A 19,930-nucleotide genomic window follows, 5' to 3' on the forward strand; every position below is an offset into this window, starting at 1 on the left:
CAGTAACTTCAGTAGAGGAGAATGTGTTCACAGCTGTGGTGAATGCATGCACATTAAAGCGCTGATGAATGATCATGCAGACATATGTAGTGGATTGTAGGAATGTCATGTATTCATTCAAGTGTGGATGCCTTCTGTAACTTCAAAAAGCCCAGGTTAGAGTGACAGTAAGGAGGATTTATCTGGCAGCTATTATCTGATCTTTATATGGTATGGTTATATGAGTTCAGCCACGGATTTGGCTTTATGGAGGAATGCCTCATCCCTGTCTCCAATTTCTCTGTGCTTTCTTTCTTTGTTTCTGCTTCTCTTTCTTTCACGCACTCTCCATTAAGGTTTTCCCCTTGCCACTCTCTGTCCATGCTCCTCTTTATATCCTGTCCTCTCTCTTCTCTCCAAATATGGCCAAATTGTTGGCTCAGCTTGTGGCTAAGATTTGTTCTTCCCAGAAAAGGCCTATAAACATGACTTTGTTGTTGTTGCTGAGGTTTAGGCGGAGATGGGCCTGTCTTAAACTGATCTTTTTAAGGGACTTTTAAAATATAATGTTGACGTACACATGACTTATAATCAAAGGCTCCTTGTTACAACAGCTGAATTCCAAATAGACGATACATCCAATAAGTCTGTATTCCAACTGTAGACAACACGCTTCACAGAAAAGATAAAACGATGAAAAAATAAATTGATGAGATCATGTGGTGGCAGGTAATTTATCATTCACATTACATTGAGCTGCTATTGCATTACACATCTCATATCTACAGACAACATAGAGAGAAGACACAGGATGTCACCTGTTCAAGCCGAGGCAGAGGTGAAGATGGCAACCGCAGAATGAACCAACAAACAAACAAAAAACCAACATAGGACATAAAACAGATCCAACACAGCTCAGAAGTTGTGTTAAACTCAATTCTCCTCTTTTTTTCTTACAGGCGAGCACTGTGAGCTGAACGCATCATCAGGCCGATGTATACCCGGTGTGTGTAAGAACGGCGGCAAGTGTGTGAACCGGCTCGCAGGTGGTTTCATGTGCCAGTGTCCACTGGGGGAGTACGAGAAGCCCTACTGTGAGATGACCACCCGCAGCTTCCCCGGACAGTCCTTCATCACCTTCAGAGGCCTGAGGCAGAGGTTCCACTTCACCGTCTCCTTCACGTGAGTACTTTCTTTTCCTTTCCTTCAGTCCTTTGTTTCTTTTGTCCCTGTTGTTTTCTTAACCATTTAACATAAAGTCCCATTCCCTCTTTCCAAGTGACTATGTGTGGATGAAATTCAGCTCAAGATGAAGGACTGTTTGCTAATTCTCACCTCCTGAAGTCACTGTTGCATTGCCTGTCAAGCAGTTTTTATTGGCTAACGTGAGCTAAATAAGCTAAAGTTAGCCGTCTCCAACTGAAGTGTAAAGCTTAGTTAGCCGGACGTGCCAACGATTACAGCTTACGTTAGAGCAGATAAACACACTGTTAAATCCTTTGCTACACTTTTACTGTTGTGTTTTTTTTTTAAATATTGCCATAGCGTGACCAATTACTACTTATACAAAGTGTGTGGTATATTTGCCACCATATTCGAATGATTTATTCTCCCTTTGAAGAGTACTGTAAAGAGTATTGTATTGTAAAGTAAATTTTGGATTTATAGAATCTTGGCTGCTCTCTGCCGCAGCGGTGCATGTCCGTCATGCTCGTAGCAGTGTGTCGTAAACGGTAATTGAGGGAGTGTGAGGAGCTGCACAGATAAACACAGTGGAGTTCAGTGAGCTAAAGTGTGTCAGCTGGGACGTGCCGAGGCCTGTGCACACATTTCCATTGTGTCTCAGTTCCCTCCTCTTCATACACACATGCACACATATATAGGAGTGGAGGAGAGACATATGCACACTCCGTCTGAATGTGCAACTTCATGAGGTGTGCTTGTAAAAGTGCGGGGGGAAAAATAATCCTGGTTCAACAAGGTTGCGACACACAGTAAATATTATGAAGAGAAAATCTTTTATCGCACATTTCATGAGCAGTAATAGGTGAGATGAGTCTGATAAAGCAAGTTCGTAGACATCATGACGGTGAGAAAGGTTGGCAGCGCGGTGAAAACAGGAAAGGCCGTGTGATGAGTTTCCCTTATCAGTGTTTGGCTACAGCCATCCTGACTTCCTGCCCTCCTGGCCTCACTGGCATCTGCCGGCTGACTCCTCTGCCCTCACCTTACACTCTTAATATACACACACACACACACACAAACTGCGACAGATGTGAACTTTGTGCCCTCGTCGAGCACGGTCACAAGTAGGCGCTGGCTCAATTTCCAGGTCTGTCTCCCTCCTAAAGTAGATGCTCACTCATGCATCATCTCAGGCAGGGGGGCTGTTTCCTCTCTGCGGCTCACCGGCGTTACACATCCTGCCTTTCCTTTCCAAGTGACTTTTCCTCAAGAGCTCCTCGGCCCTTTCATCATAAAGCTATCTGCGAGGCCTTCACCTTCTCAGTCCCGGCCAGTTTGAGTTGGATAGGTGCTTAGAAATATGACAGGAAACATGAGCTAGAGCCGGGAAAAACTGTTTGAATCCACTCAGCCCTTTCGGCGTGACAAAGTCTCACTTTGGACTTTGAATTGGATCGATGAATCCTTAATACAGGAAAAAGCTATTTTGTAGCTACTGGATCTCCATTTCCGGCTTGATTTCACCGCCATTAGTCATGCTGTTCTTTCAGAATACATAAATATATAGAAAAAAGGATCTAAAAGAAGCCCTGAATCTGTCTGTCTCTGCAGGTTTGCTACCAGAGAGAGAAACGCTCTGCTCCTCTACAATGGCAGATTCAACGAGAAGCACGACTTCATCGCTGTGGAGATCATCGAGGAGCAGATTCAGCTCACCTTCTCTGGAGGTTAGGCCCCCGTAATGTGTGTGTGTATGCCAGTGTGTGTGTGGCGACCACTTGAAATGATGTTGACATCAGCGACATTGCAAGTAGATTAACACAGGTGTAAGTGCACTTTATCTAAAGTGGCTTTCGCAAAGAGCCTGCTAAATAACTCTTATCAACACACACTTTCTTTTTGACATGGGTGTTTGTGTATGTGTGTGTCTGTGCATGCATGAATCCAAATGTTCATTTGTGTGTGTGTTTCAGTGTGTGTGTAGGTAAGGGAGATGGGTGTGTTTTACTGTTATGAGAGGAGCTGTTTCCCCAGAGAGGCAGCTGCCAGACTGATTAATGATGGCATAGACCGTTGACTGGCTAAAAAACACCTACTTAACACACACACACACACACACACACACACACACACACACACACACACACACACACACACGCACAAAAGCTAATACCAGTGAATCACCCCAAACTTGATATTTTCACAAACAATGTAAGTTCTTAAAGAATGCGTGCATGCCTAAATATACAAATACACATGCATGCTCACACACATACCATTCATGTGCAATCAAACACGCACACCCACAATCAGTGTCAAAACTGCCAACTGTTGGATTGCAGATCAAACACATATTCTCTGAAGTGGTGACTGCTGTTTTTCAGAGTCGCTCTACTTTCCCATGGTACCATACAGGGAGGAGTCCAGTTCAATATGATTATGTTGGGTGAAGTCTGCTAGGGAGCCGAGCCAAGTCCGTGTGCCCAACTTCAAATCTGAAATATAGTTCAATGTTGAATGCATGATTCATCAAATTAATTACTAAGAATTATGACTCATGTTTAATTAGGAAAAGTCTTTGATTTGTTTGCAGTATTTCTCTCTCAGTGCTCTATACTACATTTGTGTAGTGTAGTAAACACTGTGGCGTGAATAAGTGAGGGCACCCCAGGTCAAAATTTCTGTTTCAGTAAGTTAAAGGTGAAACATTCTTTTCAGTATTTTGAAAGCTTAGTGCATTATTTTTGATGTGTACAACTGTGCAATTGTAGAAAAAGGAAAGGAGAACCATACAAACGTTTAGGCCCGTTTAGGACATTTGTGCCCTCAGATAACTTTTACCGAAGGTCTCTGAGGAGAAGGCCGTAAGAAGATAGCAAAGTGTCCTCAGTTTGTTATGTAATTAAGAAGTGGCAGTTAGCACGAAGTCAAGGTGAGGTCCATGAAAGCTTTCAGAGAGAGCTGCTCGTATGATTGCTACAAAGGCTACAGGAAGAATGAATGAAAATCCTCCAAACAAGAACTGAAAACCTTTACAAGCTGTGATATTTGCCAAAGGGGATGTTACCAAGTGCTGACCCTGCAGGACCCCTTTTCCTTTTTTGCTATTTTAAGAACTGCTTAACATATTAAAGAAATGTATTGTCTTTATGCTGTTTGTCAGTCAGGTTATCTTTTACTTAGCTATTCACACTAACAGAAATTTTGACCTGGGGTGCCCAAACCTTTGCATTTGACCAAATATGGGCGAAGTCGGAAAGACAATCACTCACTGGACTTACACACACTTCTCCCTCTCTCTGCTTCTCACATGCACAGCCAGAAAACTGAGATGTCACATATTAACTCTCTCTCACACACTTACACACAAGGACACACACACACACACACACACACACACACACACACACACACACACACACACACACACACACACACACACACACACGTTACTTGTCAGTGTTGCTATGCTCATTATTGATTTCCAGAGCAGTGGATTCTTGCCCAGGCTGCTCCTGCCCTTGACAAACAGAGCAAACCTCCCAGTAAATCTGCTGCCATTGTGCTCTACAATCTTCACACTGAGAGCCATTGATACTACGTGCTAATACTGGCTTTCCCAAGAGTTGATTTATGGTCATTGTGTGTGTAGGTGTGTGTGTGTGTGTCTGTGTATGTCAAGTAAGGCCAAGGAGTTTGCCTTTAATGCTAACTTATCAATAACCTCTGGAATATGTACCTCCTCTCATTTAGCTCCTACTGCTTTACTTGCTAATGTTAGCAGCTATTAGCTAATGTTAACAACTTAAGATGCTGACTTTGCAAACTTTATGACTCTTGCTGATCCCAAAAGTAAAATTGATATAGGAATTGAACACTGAGAAAGTTGCATACCCTCGCTTTGAATTAGTAATGTCAAGATGTGAACTGAAACTATGCAGCAGACGTGAACATCAGCTGTGCTCAATCATTTAAATTACATTATACTCATAATTCACTTTTGCTGTTTGCCTCTCTTTCCTCTCCCCTTCCCTTGCTTTTCTCTCACCCCTTCATCAATTCGTCCTTCCTCTCTTTATTCTGACCCCCCTTTTCTTTTCCTCCCTTCTTCCCTCATCATCCAGGTGAGACAAAGACCACAGTGTCTCCCTACATCCCAGGTGGGGTCAGTGATGGCCAGTGGCACTCCGTCCAGCTCCATTACTACAACAAGGTAAGCAACTTAATCACCCAACCGACCGATGGGCCTCCTCGTGCAGTAGTCTTCTTAAAATTTCCCTTTCAGCACTTGAAAACATGAAATGCATTTTGTTCCATGAAGTACGAAGTCCATCGATATCATTATTAGCCAGTGTTGAGAGTTGAAATGTTCAGTAGTCGTATCTTGACCTTGACTTCTGATTCAGGAGATTATCTTCACAGTGTACCGGGGTTCACCCCCTTACCTTAGCCTTTGACACTGAATTATGGTATAGATTTTCTTGCATGAAGTGCAGAGGCCTGGCTTCAGCTTCAAGGCTCAAAAGTTCAACAGCTGTATATGTGTGGTTTTCATTTGTGGATTGTCTTTATATGTAGCCTATGAATACTTTCATAATGATACAGTCTCAACTGAATCATAATCACTGGCAAAAGGGTTTCTTTTAGTTCCGTTCTCTAGACTTTCCCACGATGGTCTTCTTGCTTCTTTACGAAGTCCAATCTCAGAAAAGAGACAGTGATTATTTCTCAAACTAGCTCATGTATCCGCTTCAGTTGTTATATTAGACGGGCTTACATTGCAGTCAATTGCTGGTGTTCATTTCCAGCAAACTTCCAGGGCCTGTGGGCATTGTTCTTATAACATTAACCCGGACGGGAAATAAGATAACACTGGCCCTCTGAACACGTAGATCCTATGATTTGTGTCTGGTCATTACTTGTATATTTCATCAGAACTTGGAATATCCTCACAAATTAGCTTTCACATCAATCCAGTCAGTGGTCTACCACCATGGAAATGGCAAAGTTATATATGAAAACTGAGTTCAAGTGTAGCAATGCTAATCAGACAGTTATTGTCTCACCTGGCTAAAGATCAGTTTTACCCATTTAAAACAGAATCAGTGGTTAATTTGCCAATCAATTCAACCTTTGTGGACACGTGACACACCACGTGCTAGCGTTATTCAACAACCTTTCAGCATGCACTATGCTATGTTCTGACGCTGATTCATCTTTTCATGCACTTTTTTCTTCCATCTCTTTCTGCTTCTTCCTTCATGCGCCCGACGCTGAAAGGTGTGGCGTCACTGGCCTGACCCATGACTCCCAGTGTCGTATTTCGGCGGCACTTGTGTTTTGCAGCTTGTTAAAGGGAGTAACATGCTTCTTGGCCTAACGCTAGCCTACAGTGCACACCATCTCACATTTCACAGGTTGTTCACCTCTTTCTTGTGTCTATCAGCTATAGAGCCCATAGCATAGTCGGTAGCCTTGACAGGGAAGTATTCATCAAAGGTGATGAATCAGACTACCATAATGTACCTTGTTAGCTGCAGGGTCACATGTCTATGCATTGTTTGAGGTGTATTTAGTCTGTATGTCTGCCTGTCCGACAGCACTACCTTTTTCATGCTAGAGACAATAGCTTAAACCTTGTAGTGCTTTGTTAACGTCACTGCAAGGCTCCTAACTACTGCAGGTATTATTTGCAGGCCACAGTCTGTTGCCATTGAAGACTTCTCTGTTTTGTTTGTCTGTTGGGTCATGTCGTGTTTGTAGGGATGTTTCCATGGAAATGAGAGATTAATTTTCATGTCCGAACAGATTTCCCGCTTTGTTCATGTTCTATGCAGTTTACTTTTTTCTCTTTAGCTTAACTGCAGCTGCAGATATGCGCATCCAAGTGTTATTAGCATGTAAAGCAGGGGATGTGTGCGTTCCACCAACGCCAGTCTTCATAAAGACCAATGTTTTTTCAAAGCAGGTGACACATTCCCTTGAATTAGCTTAAGGCCAACTGTAGCTCTGCCACGGGGTCAGCTTTTCTTCATGCGCTGAATGATCAGAAGTCAGATTGACTGATGGTAATTTAATCCCACATCACTTGCTGGAGGGATTAGGGTAACTGTATATGGCAAAAAGAAGTAATGTTCTCATAATAGATTAGACGTGGTGACATGTGAATGTGTGGATGTGAATGAAGCATGTGTCTGCCGTGCATGGAAGGGTTTCATGCACACATTTGTCTGTAGGTAGCATTGCTGGTATATCTCAGAGAGACTACAGAGAAGATCAGAGCCCAATTCTCAAACTGTGATGTAATCCAGATTCATGTCCTGCAAATATGCACACACGCCATAAATTATCTTTCTGAGAGCTTTTCGGGATTGTCGCTGTCATAAATCTACAGATTGTGGTCACTAGTGATTGAGTATGTTGTTTAGAGATCAAACTGCTTACTGGCAAAACTAATGTTAGCTTGGTAAAAAAAGACCAGATCAGACTGAAGATGAGCAAGCCGATACATCTCAAAGGCTGTTTAATAATCATGTAAACGAGTAAGATTTTGTATTTCAAAAAAATAACACAGTAGACCTTCAATTACAAAACATGCTCATTACATTAGCCTAAATGACCGAATAGTATCTAAACAGAAGCATAATCAGAATCAGAAATACTTTATTGATCCCCAAGGGGAAATTGTTTAAATTTTCAAATTTTAATTTCACTCTCCTTCCAAACTGCATGAATACTACAAACTCTGATATAAATATCTAATATTATGTAGTAAAAATGTATTGTTCATCCCCTTTAATTGTAGTTTTTGCAGCTACTGTATGTTACAACTTGAGATGCATGTGTTCTGAATGACTTGACTCGACTGAATGGCACTTCGTCTGTTTAGAAGCCAACCAGTTTTGGCATGATGGTTTTTGCAAGTAAAGACAATCTGTAATGGTGCAACTTGATTTACTAGTTTGAAACTCGCTAGCGGTTGCAAAAGAACTGAAGAAGGACTTAACACACAAACCTAGTAATACTGTGGATTTACACATAGTTGCAACCCATGGGCCCCAGTTGGTTTTTAACGGTCCTAACGGCATGCTCACACAATACACTCATGCACGCACAGACGGTGATTTATTGGGTCAGATGATGAGGCGGTTGAAGTTGCACGGCTGCCCCCTTTTTAATGCCGCTGCTGCTCAGAAGAGCCAGGGTGCTTCTGCTTTAAAAACAAGAGGTCAAAGGTTGGGAGAGGGTTGGCATGACAACAGACACGGACTTGCCATTGTTGCATTGATGTGGGTCGGTCGGAAAGCTGTGTGTGCGTGTGTTTGCATCTGTGGGGGGCAGACAAATACAGAGCTTCTCTGAGTGTGTGCGTGTGTGTGTGTGGGGGGGGGTGTATGTGGGGGTGTGTGTGTGTGTTTAAATGCGTGCATATGTCCGTAGTGCTATTAGTGATGTTACACAGTAGAAGTGGAAGGATAAAGACATGTTTGAAATTCCACCGTCTCAAGGACAGTCAACGGTGTCAGCAAGGCAAAACTAAACAGGAAACACACACACACACACACACACACACACACACACACACACACACACACACACACACACACACGCACACACATGCGCACACACATGCGCACACACACACACACACACACACACACACGCGCACACACACACACACACACACACACACACACACACACACACACACACACACACACAAAACACAGATAAAACGTAGATGGGCAGCAGGAGGTTTTGTCTTGGGTTTTCATGTATGTTAACTACAGGAAATGATGTCTCTTGTGGCAGGAAATGGTGTTATTTAGCTGGACACAGGGCACCTGTCAGCTGGCAGGATGTCAGTTGTGTCATGACGATATCTGCCAGGTCACCTGCATGGATTACACCAGGATGAAAAAAATGCAGGAATGTATTATTTAATTCACATTGAATTTGATCAGAAGCACAACCATAATTACTAATCCATAATGCAAACCATTTGTCCCCAGACATATATCATTTTAGTTATATCAGGTTAGTTGTTCTTGCCGACTTTACTGAATGAACATCTCAATTGTAACTTTTCATTTTCATTTCCAAAGTGGTGACAGAAAATTTCATCCTCCACGATCTGTGTCATTAATCCTGCAGTTCTAGTTCACACTGGAAGCATGAAACTAATAAACAACAATGAATTTCCAGGAATCTTTATATTTCCGTTCATCTTTCACCTTCTGTTTATATATATATATATATATATTTTATAGACAAGAACAAAGCATGAAATAATGCTTATGAGTGAAACACTTATTAACTGTAAACCGCAGGTAGGACTAAACTATAATTAAGTCTCATGTGATTTATCTACATGGTGCCAAACTCAGTGAAGCAGAGCATGACTGCAGGTTCGACATGTCAGTGTGTTTGCAGCAGTTTTATAATGCTACATTATGCTGCATGAAGGCTTGATGTTAGACATGTTAATAGTGTTACACTGGCTAATATGGGCTATGATATTTACAGCTAGGGTGTGTAGACAGCATTCCCAGACAGGCTTAGCTGGCTCTTATCACCAGTGAGTACCGAAAGTTCACTCTTTCTGCTTCTGCTGTTCCTCCGTTGCTCTCACTCTGGTGCTGTTTACATGGCAGGACTTTAATCATCAGAACGTAAGTGCAAATTACTTCACAGCATAGCTCGAAGTGCTTTTTAAATATACTGTGTGTGTATTCCACTTCTGGTGGGCTGAAACACTTGATGTATCTCAACCACTCAGTTGTATTCAGAAACCTTTTGGGTTCACTCAAACAAGGACAGGTTTTGCAATAATATTTGAAATATTTTTGCATCAGTGAAAGCACTGAAAACCTTACTTTGACGTCCACATACCACTGGGGCACAGCTGCCTTAAAGGAACAGTGTGTGAGATTTAGTGGCATCTCACTGTGAGGTCGCAGTGTGAAACCAAGTACATACCCCTGGCCTCACCCTCCTCTTCAGAGCATGTAGGAGAATCTACAGTGGCCACTAAAAGCGTGAAAGGTGCTCTCTAGAGCCTGTGTTTGGTTTGTCCTTTCTGGGCTACTCTACAAACATGGCGGTGCAACATGGCAGACTCCGTGGAAGAGGACCTGCTCCGTCTGTAGATATAAAGAGCTCACTCTAAGGTAACGAAAGCACAATGCTCTGAACATTTATCTCAGTCTATGCTATAAAATACACAGCTGCTAGCCCCCTCTTTGTATTTTCTCTCCGTCTCTTTGTTGATGTTTCAGGGTTTATTGGGTTTCCAGGACAAGTGATATGCAGTCAAACACATGCATACAGACGTGCACACACAAACACGGTGGATAATTGCTCTTAAAATAAATACAGTGCTTGTAAGTGGTTGTGGAGATATCGTCCATCTCCTTGTGTTGTAGATTTATTGCTAATAGCCGAGGCCATATGCGTCTTCTCAGGGTGGCCGTAATGACACAGAGGGACGGACACATGCCATATTAGGAGCTTGAGTGTGTCATGGCGGCAGACGCACACACTCGTGCCTGCGGGTGTGTTATGATGTGGCACTGCGACATCATGTGATTCTGCACAGACACGGGTGCATGTTTATGTGTTTTCTCCGCTGCTTTTTCAAAGGGTTAAGCACTTATTTTTTGAGGTGAAGCCCCATACTGCATTCCCCGGCAGGGTGTGTTTTTAGAGGAAGAGGCCATGTTATTCTTTGTTCTTCTTGACGCAGAACACAGTTTCCCAAGACCTCAAACAGTTAAGGTTATCATCATACATAAACACACACATTGCCTTTAAATGCCAGAAACTACTGTTTTACTAATTACGATGCATCAGACAGCATCTGTGGCTATTTAAACAAAGCAGATATACTCCATATCAGAGGAGACATGTTGTCTGGTGGTTTTAATCACTCATCATGATTCTAACACACAGCACTGCAGCATGTAAACATGCTTCCGAGCCCATGTTTTGTGTCAGTGTGGTGTAACTACCTTTGCTGACACGTGGAAGCCGGTTTTGAGTGTTCGCATGCTGGTGCCAAAAGGAATATTCCCCATGTTTTCCCTGCTGCTCTTCCCACAGCACAGTATTTCACATGTGACGTAACTCTGCCAGTGACAACTGTCTGAAGGCCGCAGTGCATGAGTTGTAGCCTATTGTGTGAGGTTGTGGGAGAGGTGTTTTTGAAGTGGGCACGAAGGAATTATGTTTTACTTTGGATGTCATTATTGTTGGCTAATTAGCTGTTAGCAAATCCAACCGCAGACACTTTAGCACGCATGCCTCTGTACACATACCGTGCATTCAAATGTATACATGTCACATGTTTTTGAAGTGTGATTAATACTTTTTTCTGCCCACTCAAGTAAAGCAAATGAAGTAACATGAAAATTCCCCAAACTGGAGTGATGACTCTCTTGACAACATCCAGCACACACACACACACACACACGCACACACACACACACACACACACACACACACACACACACACACACACACACACACACATATAGTGTCGTGGCCTGGTTTTGGGCTGCAGGTCTAATGCGGTGTCTCTCTCTCACGGTGTCTCTCTCCCAGGAAGGGGGGAGTCTGATGGACTCCAGTGGGGCTCTGCGGCTCCCGCTCTATACTGCCTGGCTGGAGCTCAATCAGAAGGAGGTAACCTCTGACCTCTAGCCTAGTCCCCACTGGTGGCTATTTTTTTCCCCTGGGGTCTCATTTAGTCCCTGTTCTGCTTCTAGTACAGTCTACTGGACTAACTCTACTACACATGCTTACCTCAGATATACAGAGGTAACATGAGGATGTTTGCCTGAATTTAGTCTGGCTGTGGTCTGGACTGGACTACTGAAGAGGCTGTGGTAGATTTTGGGGGTTTTCTGGTTTTGTTTGCCGTAGAAGGTGTGTGGACTTGGTAGTTTGTAGTGCCAGTGTGATCAGGCTTTCTTCTGTCTCTCCTTCTTGGTGAAGTCCTGAGCAAAATAGGCACCCATTCGTCAAAACATTGCTCCATAGTGCTTCTAGTTGTCAAAAAAAAAGTCATCTTCATCGTTTTCTGCTTCAGCCTGGTGTTGCATGTCCAGGTGTGCTCACATTCTTCTTTTAAAACAACCATTTACCACAGATGGCAGCATGAAATTAGCAGAGTCAAGGTCATTTTCAGGTCAGTTTTTAACACATGCAGATCTGTGTATGTGGTGTTTTGTTAGCTGGCGGTTTGTATTTTGGGATGATTTTGCCCAGTTGCAATGTTACACTGTTACACTGTGGTAGGGACAATAAGTGCAACTATATATATGAATATATAAATACATATATATAGCCTTATGGTCTCCCAGCTGAAGAACACCTTTCTCTCACTGAGGACTTGCTTCATTGCATCACTGCTGCATCTTCCTGAATGCTTTTTAACCATTTTGCATGTGCACATGTGTTTTTTTTTTATCTAACTATGTATCTCTGTCCTCCTCGACAGCCTTATCTGCCTTCCTCTATTTCTCTGTGTAGCTGGAGAAGCTGCTCCCATCTGAAAATGCACCAGTAGTGTATAAGCAGAAATGACACAGTAACTATCTTCCTTCTCACCTGTCATCTCTCATTGATTTCCTCCATTGAGGTTTGTTCAGATGAACTAAACATGTCAGAGCTTTGGCAGACAGGTAGGTAGACTTCCAGTGAGCTGTGCTTGTGTTTTCTTTGGCGGCGGTGCGGCAGGTCAAAGGACCGATTCTGTCAGGGAGGATTAACGACGCGCAGAAAACGGCGGAGATGGCTCTTGTAATGAGTACGGACTGCGACTAGCTCACATGCTTCTGTTTAGATTGTTGTTTAGTTTGAGGGATTTGATTTTTGATTGTATCCTTAATCTTCTCTTGTTAGATCTCTACAAGTCTTCGGTGATTGGTATACATTTGAGAATTAACTAAATCAAATTTGCAGGTTATTTGTGTAACCCTGGTTCTCTGAGTAGCATGAGTGAGGTGTCTTCTTATGGAATACGCCCCCTTATATATTCACAGAAACACTTATTTCATTATGCCAGCCCTGTGCTGAGACCCTCCACCACAGCATCGTTTATCATTTGGTTACCTCTTTTCTAAATTGTCCTCAACTTGCCAGGTGGTAGCTGCCTGAGATACTAGTCCAACTGCCTCCATCATAGGTGGTTTTTCACCTGTGTCCAAACAGTGGAGTACAATGGTGTCTCTACTTGAACACCTAGCAAACTAACAGTACCTAGCCTGCAGGGATGGAGTTGTCAGACACATGACAGTGTATAGCTTGGCTTCTGAAGTGAGAAGAGGAGATTGAAGCCAAATATATATAAAGACAGAGGGTCCTGACACAGATGTTATGACTGCTGCCCACTCAGTCTTAAAACACCCTCATCGTTGAACCTTTATGTTCAGACATTGATGTGTGTGTTTATCTAGACAAGTTACCAGTCAGTGGGAACAGCAGATGTGTTCAGGAGTGTGTCATTGAGGAATGAAGATAAATCTGATAAATCTGTCACTACAGACCGCCTTCGTACGAGACTGCCTCACCTCTCTCTCTGCTTCTCGTTCATTTCTCTTCACCTTGGCTCGTTTTTGCATTCCTTCCTCGCTCCCCTGCGATGTGAGGGAGTGTGTGTGTGCCACTGAAAAGAGGAAATTTCACACACCTCACCTAGCATGACTTAAACCTCTTATTAACGTTGAGAGAGACAGGCGGTGGAATTTGGGGCGAAGAGAAAAGGAAGTACAGAAATGAAGCTGAGAGAGATAAAACATCCATATAATTTATAATCACTCTATAGTCCTGCCTCTAATGCGTCTTACCTCTCCTCCTCCTCCTCATGCCTTTCTCTGTCTCCTCATCTTTCTCTCTTATCTCTTTCCACTTACATATATGTCTTATCTCTTATATGATATCAAGTTCAGCTTGGTCATGCCACTCAACTGCTGAACATTAGCATCACTCCTGGTGATCTTTCATAGATAATGATGATAACGGTTACACGGTTAGCTCTCAGGGTTCAGATTCAGATACAGATACATGTAACATCAAATCCATAATTACCTTTTAAACTGCCTATTATTGCTTGTTTATATTGAAAAAAAACTTTGATATAATGATCATTTCTTTTTTTGCTAAGGGTTAGATGAGATTGAGACAACTTTCATGAGCAAAGAGATGGTTAGCTTAGCTTAGCATAAGAGCAGGAAGTAACACCAACTTCCTGTTTTTACACTCTGGTTTTTGTATGGATAAAACAAATGAGACATTTTAGAGGCGATGCTAGGTGGGTTTTATTGCCTTTTGACTGAGCCAGGCTAGCTGTTTCCCCCTGCTTCCATTCATTATGCTAAGCTAAGCTCACTAGTAACGGGATGGATTCTCGGCTCCTGTGATTTTGCCTAAAGGCAACTTTAAAGATGCTCAAGGATGTTCTTTTTGTGATAATGACTTGTCGCTGTGCAATGAAATTTTGAGATTAAATGCTGACAACAGAGAAAATGCAAAACCAGATTTCTTTTCAAATCAAGACTCAAGATACCTATTCCAGAAGACATGGAAGAAAGGTTAAGGTTAATCACGCAGAATAAGTCAAAGAGACAAAACCTGGCTGTAAAATATGTTTTAACAAGCCGTCAAAAAAGCATCAATTAGAAAGTAATCCCCTTGATGTCAGTAAACAGGCTGGTGGCCATGTTTGTCGTGTTGTAAAAGGAATTTTCTCGAGCCATTCCAGATAGGATACAGTTACACTGACCTCCGTTTTTGTGTCGTCCGAACATTTGCTTTGCTGCTTGAAAGCTACAACAATGGCCGCTGTCCATCTGTTACACTGATAGATAGAAGTGAGATGAGAGGATGAAGACAGCAGTAACATATAGGCTTGAACATGGGACATCATAGCCTTGTGTTGTGCCCGTGTTGAGCTGTGTGTGTGTGTGTGTGTGTGTGTGTGTGTGTGTGTGTGTGTGTGTGTGTGTGTGTGTGTGTGTGTGTGTGTGTGTGTGTGTGTGTGTGTATGTGTGTGTGTGTGTGTGTGTGTAGAATTCACACTTCTAGGTTTACATAGCCAGAGGGCAGGTGAGGTAATGTGGACATGACAGTCTGCTGCTGTCAGAGGCATAGTGGGACACACTAGCCTGTGCATAGCAGGGCCAAAAATCAACACACTCACCACACACACATGTGCACACACACACGCTTCACAGAGAGATATTGGTTTTGGTTCAGTGCCCATCTTTTTTTTGGCTTCAGTTTATGGATACTTTATGGTAATAAAAACGCATTTGTTTGTTGCTTGTGGTTACCTCAATTTAACACAGCATTCACACACGCACACACACACACACACGCACACACACACACACACACACACACACACACTTTAAAGCATCAGGAGATCACATCAAGTGCAATTTTCATCCAAGTATGAGAGAAACAATGGCATTTCCTCAGGCGAGCCCAAATAAAATAAAAGACCGCGCGCTCTTTTTCCTTTATCATCAACATGAATCGTGTTGCCTTTTGCAACTCCGCTGGGCACTTCCTGCCTCTCTCACACACAAACGCACACACACACACAGACACACACACAAATACAAGCTTGCCGGTTGCTCACTCAACACACAAGCTTAAACACATTCTGCAGACATCCTTCCCATAGTCCCCAGACACACGCACAACCGCATAATCACCAGTATTCCCTCTATCCCACCCTACACACACACACGCACTCACACACACATATTTCCTGGTCATTAGTTGTTCACTTTGACAGCGTTTAGGGTGTTTTCTGACTGAGTTGTCGAACTGTGTTCTGCATGTAACTTAATCTGTGTAGCAAGGCTCTTTATCCTGGCCGCGGGGCTGGTTGAGTTATCATGTCGGCTCTGACAGGTGGTACAGAGGTTTAGAGTGTGTGTGTTGGTGGGAGGGAGATGGTCTGTGTGCTTGGGTGGGTGTTTCTCCCGTGTCTGTGTGCAGAGAGAGTGCTGCTGTGGAGAGGAAGTGTGTGTATTTGAACTGCATGTGTCAGTATTTGGTATATGTGTGTGTGTGTGTGTGTGTGTGTGTGTGTGTGTGTGTGTGTGTGTGTGTGTGTGTGTGTGTGTGCGTGTGCGCGCGCGCTCCCCCCGGCCGCTCATGTCCTCTGCCCTCCTCGTCTTTGTCGCTAGCTGTGGGGATCAAGTGTGTTCCCATGGTTGCGGCAAGCCTAGCGCCCCTGGAGACGACACCTTAGAGAGAGACGATCTTCAGCAGCTTCAGAGTTGGACGGAGGGTAAATAAGAGACTCTCACGGGGCCCCTCAAATTGAGGGCCAAGTGCACTTTAAAACCAGGGGTCAGAAAGAAGCTTGAAACCATATACAGTTCTACCGGCCATAGTTACACCGCTGACAGACACGCTCTGCTAACTCAACACCAATGTTCAGTTTGGGGCAGAAAGTCTTCTTTTGGCGGTTTGAAGTCACCAATAGCTCGAGGATATTTGTATTTAACAGCACCTCTTTTAGAAAGCTTTATTAAAGGGCTTCTCCAATTACTTAGTAGTGTGTTTTGTAGTTTTGTATTTGGTTTTATTATGTTTTTTGGAATTAAAGCATGCTTGACTGATGCGGCACAGTACGTGTTTGTGAGTATGTAACTTGGGAAGTGTGCGTATGAGCCTTGAGGAGTTATGTACGACAGCTGCATTAATGCTCCCATATCCCCCACATATGACACACATGCCGTAAATACACATAGTTTAGCACAAACATAGTGTGTGCATTCATGTGTATGTGTCAGCCCCACCTGTAACAGCTGCACCTCCTGAGATTTTTGGGTTGCGGGTCCATTATGTATCTTGTCATCTCTCTCCCTCTGTCTCTTCTGTGTTTTGCTTCCTGTCTTTATCTCATTTCTCCCTCGCTTGACTGAGCTCAAAAGAGATGATAAGATTGTAATCAGCCTAACTACAGAGTCCTCTGTTAGCCGACGAGCGAGTGAGTTTCTCTACCTGAGAATCACCCTTTGTTGCCATTGAAAAGCTTTTATATAGTTTTCACACTTTCCCTCTTGTTTTCATTCCCCCAATGGGTTGAAGAGTCATTTCAGCTATTGTTTCAATTAACCTGCATTTTTAAGGAATAGCTCCAACTAATGTAAAACATGTTTATCACATGGGCTTGATATCCATGTTAACAGTTACATAGCATATTGCCAATCATCATGGTTTTATTTAGTCTCTGTTCTCTGCTGTGAATTTGTGCATACAGAAGAGGACGATGGCTGTTATTTCCTACTCTTTTGCCCCGTCTATCCTTCCTTCCTTCACTACTGTTGAACGTCTTTGAACAGTTTGGTTGTTTATGTTAGGGTCTTCATTGTTCTCCTGCTACTGGCTGCATGGTGCCAACCTTTTTTACAGCTTCAGGCTGCAGACTTTGCTGCTTTCTGAGCAAAGCCAGATCCTTTTTCATTTCTTCTTCTTTCATTGCACTGGATCAAGTCCCTTGATCACAGGGGACATTCATGCATGTTTCCCAGCAGGGTTAAAGCAGCGTTAATCATGTCAATCATGCTCTTCATTATCAGGGATATTTTTAATTACACAGGCATTTCATAAACATTTGACCACAACCACAGCCAAGAGAGGTTTCCCAAAGTGTTTCACCACAGGCTGCCGTCGTGTCAGTTCAGGAAGCAGAATGCATTTTACATAACGACACAATAAATCATGACAGCTGAAGATTTTCATCAAGGACTCATCCTACTTCTCTGATTTGAATTATGGCACTTCAGCCAACAGCGGGAGGCCTCAACAAGAGTTTACTGGTTCACGCGTGGGCCGCCAGGAAAGGCTGATGTCTGTGGTTACCATGAAGATGTCAGACGATGAGGGTGGGAGGGTTTAACACAAGTAGGCGCCTGCAGGTGCAGAGGGGCGATTGGCCGGTTGCCATTGACAGGGGTGTGGTTTCCTGCAGGCATGATCGTTATACGTGCTCCACATGCCAGGTCATTGCAGGTTAGTGACACCCACAGACAAAGTAGGCTGTGAGAGGTAATGAAGCTAAATAGACATTAAGGAGAAGCAAAATGTGAGGATTATCCCTCAGACTGCAGATGCTATGTCCTTAGTCTATAGTGGACATGATGGAGTTCAGAGACACGATGACGCTTCGCTCCTCGAACAGGCCTGATACGGCTCGCGTGGGTCGCACTATCTATTGTCACACTTCCACGGGAAAATCAAGTCCTTCCAAAGCTCACTCACTATTTCAGCAGCGAAAACAGTGACGGCGTCAGAGAGGTGCAGTGCTGCTCAGCTGGAACTTCCTGTCCGTCTTTATGGAAAGTGTGAAAGTGTTTTTCGGTGGAATCAGTGGAAACAGGGCATGTTGAAGGGAGTGGCAGCGATAAACTCCCTGTGGGTTGGAAAATATGCCCGGACTGGAGCCCACCTGAGCCAAAATAGAAGACACTGCATCCCTCTGTTGCTTGTTTTCTACCCGTCTGCCAGTTTCTCTTTTGTCTGTCTCTTTCAGTCTCTTATTTCTGGTTTGTCCACCTCCCTATTAATGCCCGTCGCTCTTTCTTTCTATTTCTCGGCCTCCTTTTTTCCCTCTTCCTTTGTTTGCCGTGTCTCTGCCCCACCAGTATCTCATTACTCTAATCCTATTTATGAAGGAAACATACGCATGCACGTTGCCTTTCTATCCAAGCCCGTCTTTTCTTTCTCCATCTCTTCCGTTTCTTTCCTCAAAGTGCTGCTCAGATTCACGCGAAAGAAAACAAGTAACCAAAATGAGCTTTTGGGAATAATTTTTTCGAGAATCTGTATTCAAAAAATTTGATTCATCACTTCATTTGGTGACATTGAGCCGTGTAGATGCGTCTTAGTGTAGACTCAGTAAGTCTGCTATCACTCAAACTGTCAAGCTCTCAGCAGCCTTATGTAAACATTGCACTGTGATCAGGTCTGGGATCTGTAGTCCCATTGTTGTGTGTTGTTGTAGTTATGAGCTTTGCCATTCTCCCAGGAGAGATAGCAGGCCATTTGTCATTTTGAGCTATTGTAAGCTACTCACAGAAAGTGAACTGTAAACTCTTTTACTGTAAATATGTTTGTCATGTCAACTTTTATTAGTCTTCTACCTCACTTTTATGACAGTGAGGGGAGGAGGTCTTTAATCAGTGGAAACACTTCTTTCTACTGACCTCCGCAAATTCTTTCTCCCTCCTTTTCCAAGGCCACTATTGTTTAGGAAACGCTCCATTGAACTTTGGTCTCAGGTTAGATATTACAAGAACTAAAGCGATTTGGTGGCCTGATTCTCTAAGCCGATCCACATTTTCTCAGATCCAACATTTGTCGGCCAAAGGCCTTGATGGAGGAATTAGCCTACTTTGTAATCATTAGGTGTGAGCGAATGCACAATGGGCTTTTTGTCATCTTAAGCCAAGACAGGCCAGTCTGCTTCCACTCCAAGTCGGCTAAAGTCAGCTAGACATTGTTTATGGAGCGCTGATCTGCGCTGATCGAGCGCCAAAGCTGCCGTCCCAGCGGAGATTCTCATATCGAATAAAGAGAAATAAAGGAAGAAATCATCCATCCAAATAGTACTTTTGGAACTCTGGTAGGCAAAAGGTGGCCTACACCTAAATGTGATGTAGTGCAGAAAACACCCCCCTCCCATTTTGTACAGAATGTACATATATATAGCTTCTATTTTGTAATTTATATTTTTTACTTTCTT

General features: G+C 43.2%; 1 protein-coding gene across 4 annotated transcripts in view; it reads left to right on the top strand.

Annotated features, from left to right (window-relative positions):
• The window catches only part of celsr1a (cadherin EGF LAG seven-pass G-type receptor 1a), an 83,998-nt gene that overhangs the window by 39,611 nt on the left and 24,457 nt on the right, over positions 1 to 19,930 (top strand). For all 4 annotated transcript variants that reach the window (XM_070992275.1, XM_070992274.1, XM_070992277.1 and 1 more), the window contains exons 4-6: positions 939 to 1,161; positions 2,776 to 2,891; positions 5,289 to 5,377. In XM_070992275.1, the coding sequence (XP_070848376.1) occupies positions 939 to 1,161; positions 2,776 to 2,891; positions 5,289 to 5,377 (428 nt within the window). The remainder of the gene's footprint in view (positions 1 to 938; positions 1,162 to 2,775; positions 2,892 to 5,288; positions 5,378 to 19,930) is intronic.

Source organism: Chaetodon trifascialis, chromosome 22 (genome assembly GCF_039877785.1).
Source record: "Chaetodon trifascialis isolate fChaTrf1 chromosome 22, fChaTrf1.hap1, whole genome shotgun sequence".
NCBI lineage: Eukaryota > Metazoa > Chordata > Actinopteri > Chaetodontiformes > Chaetodontidae > Chaetodon > Chaetodon trifascialis.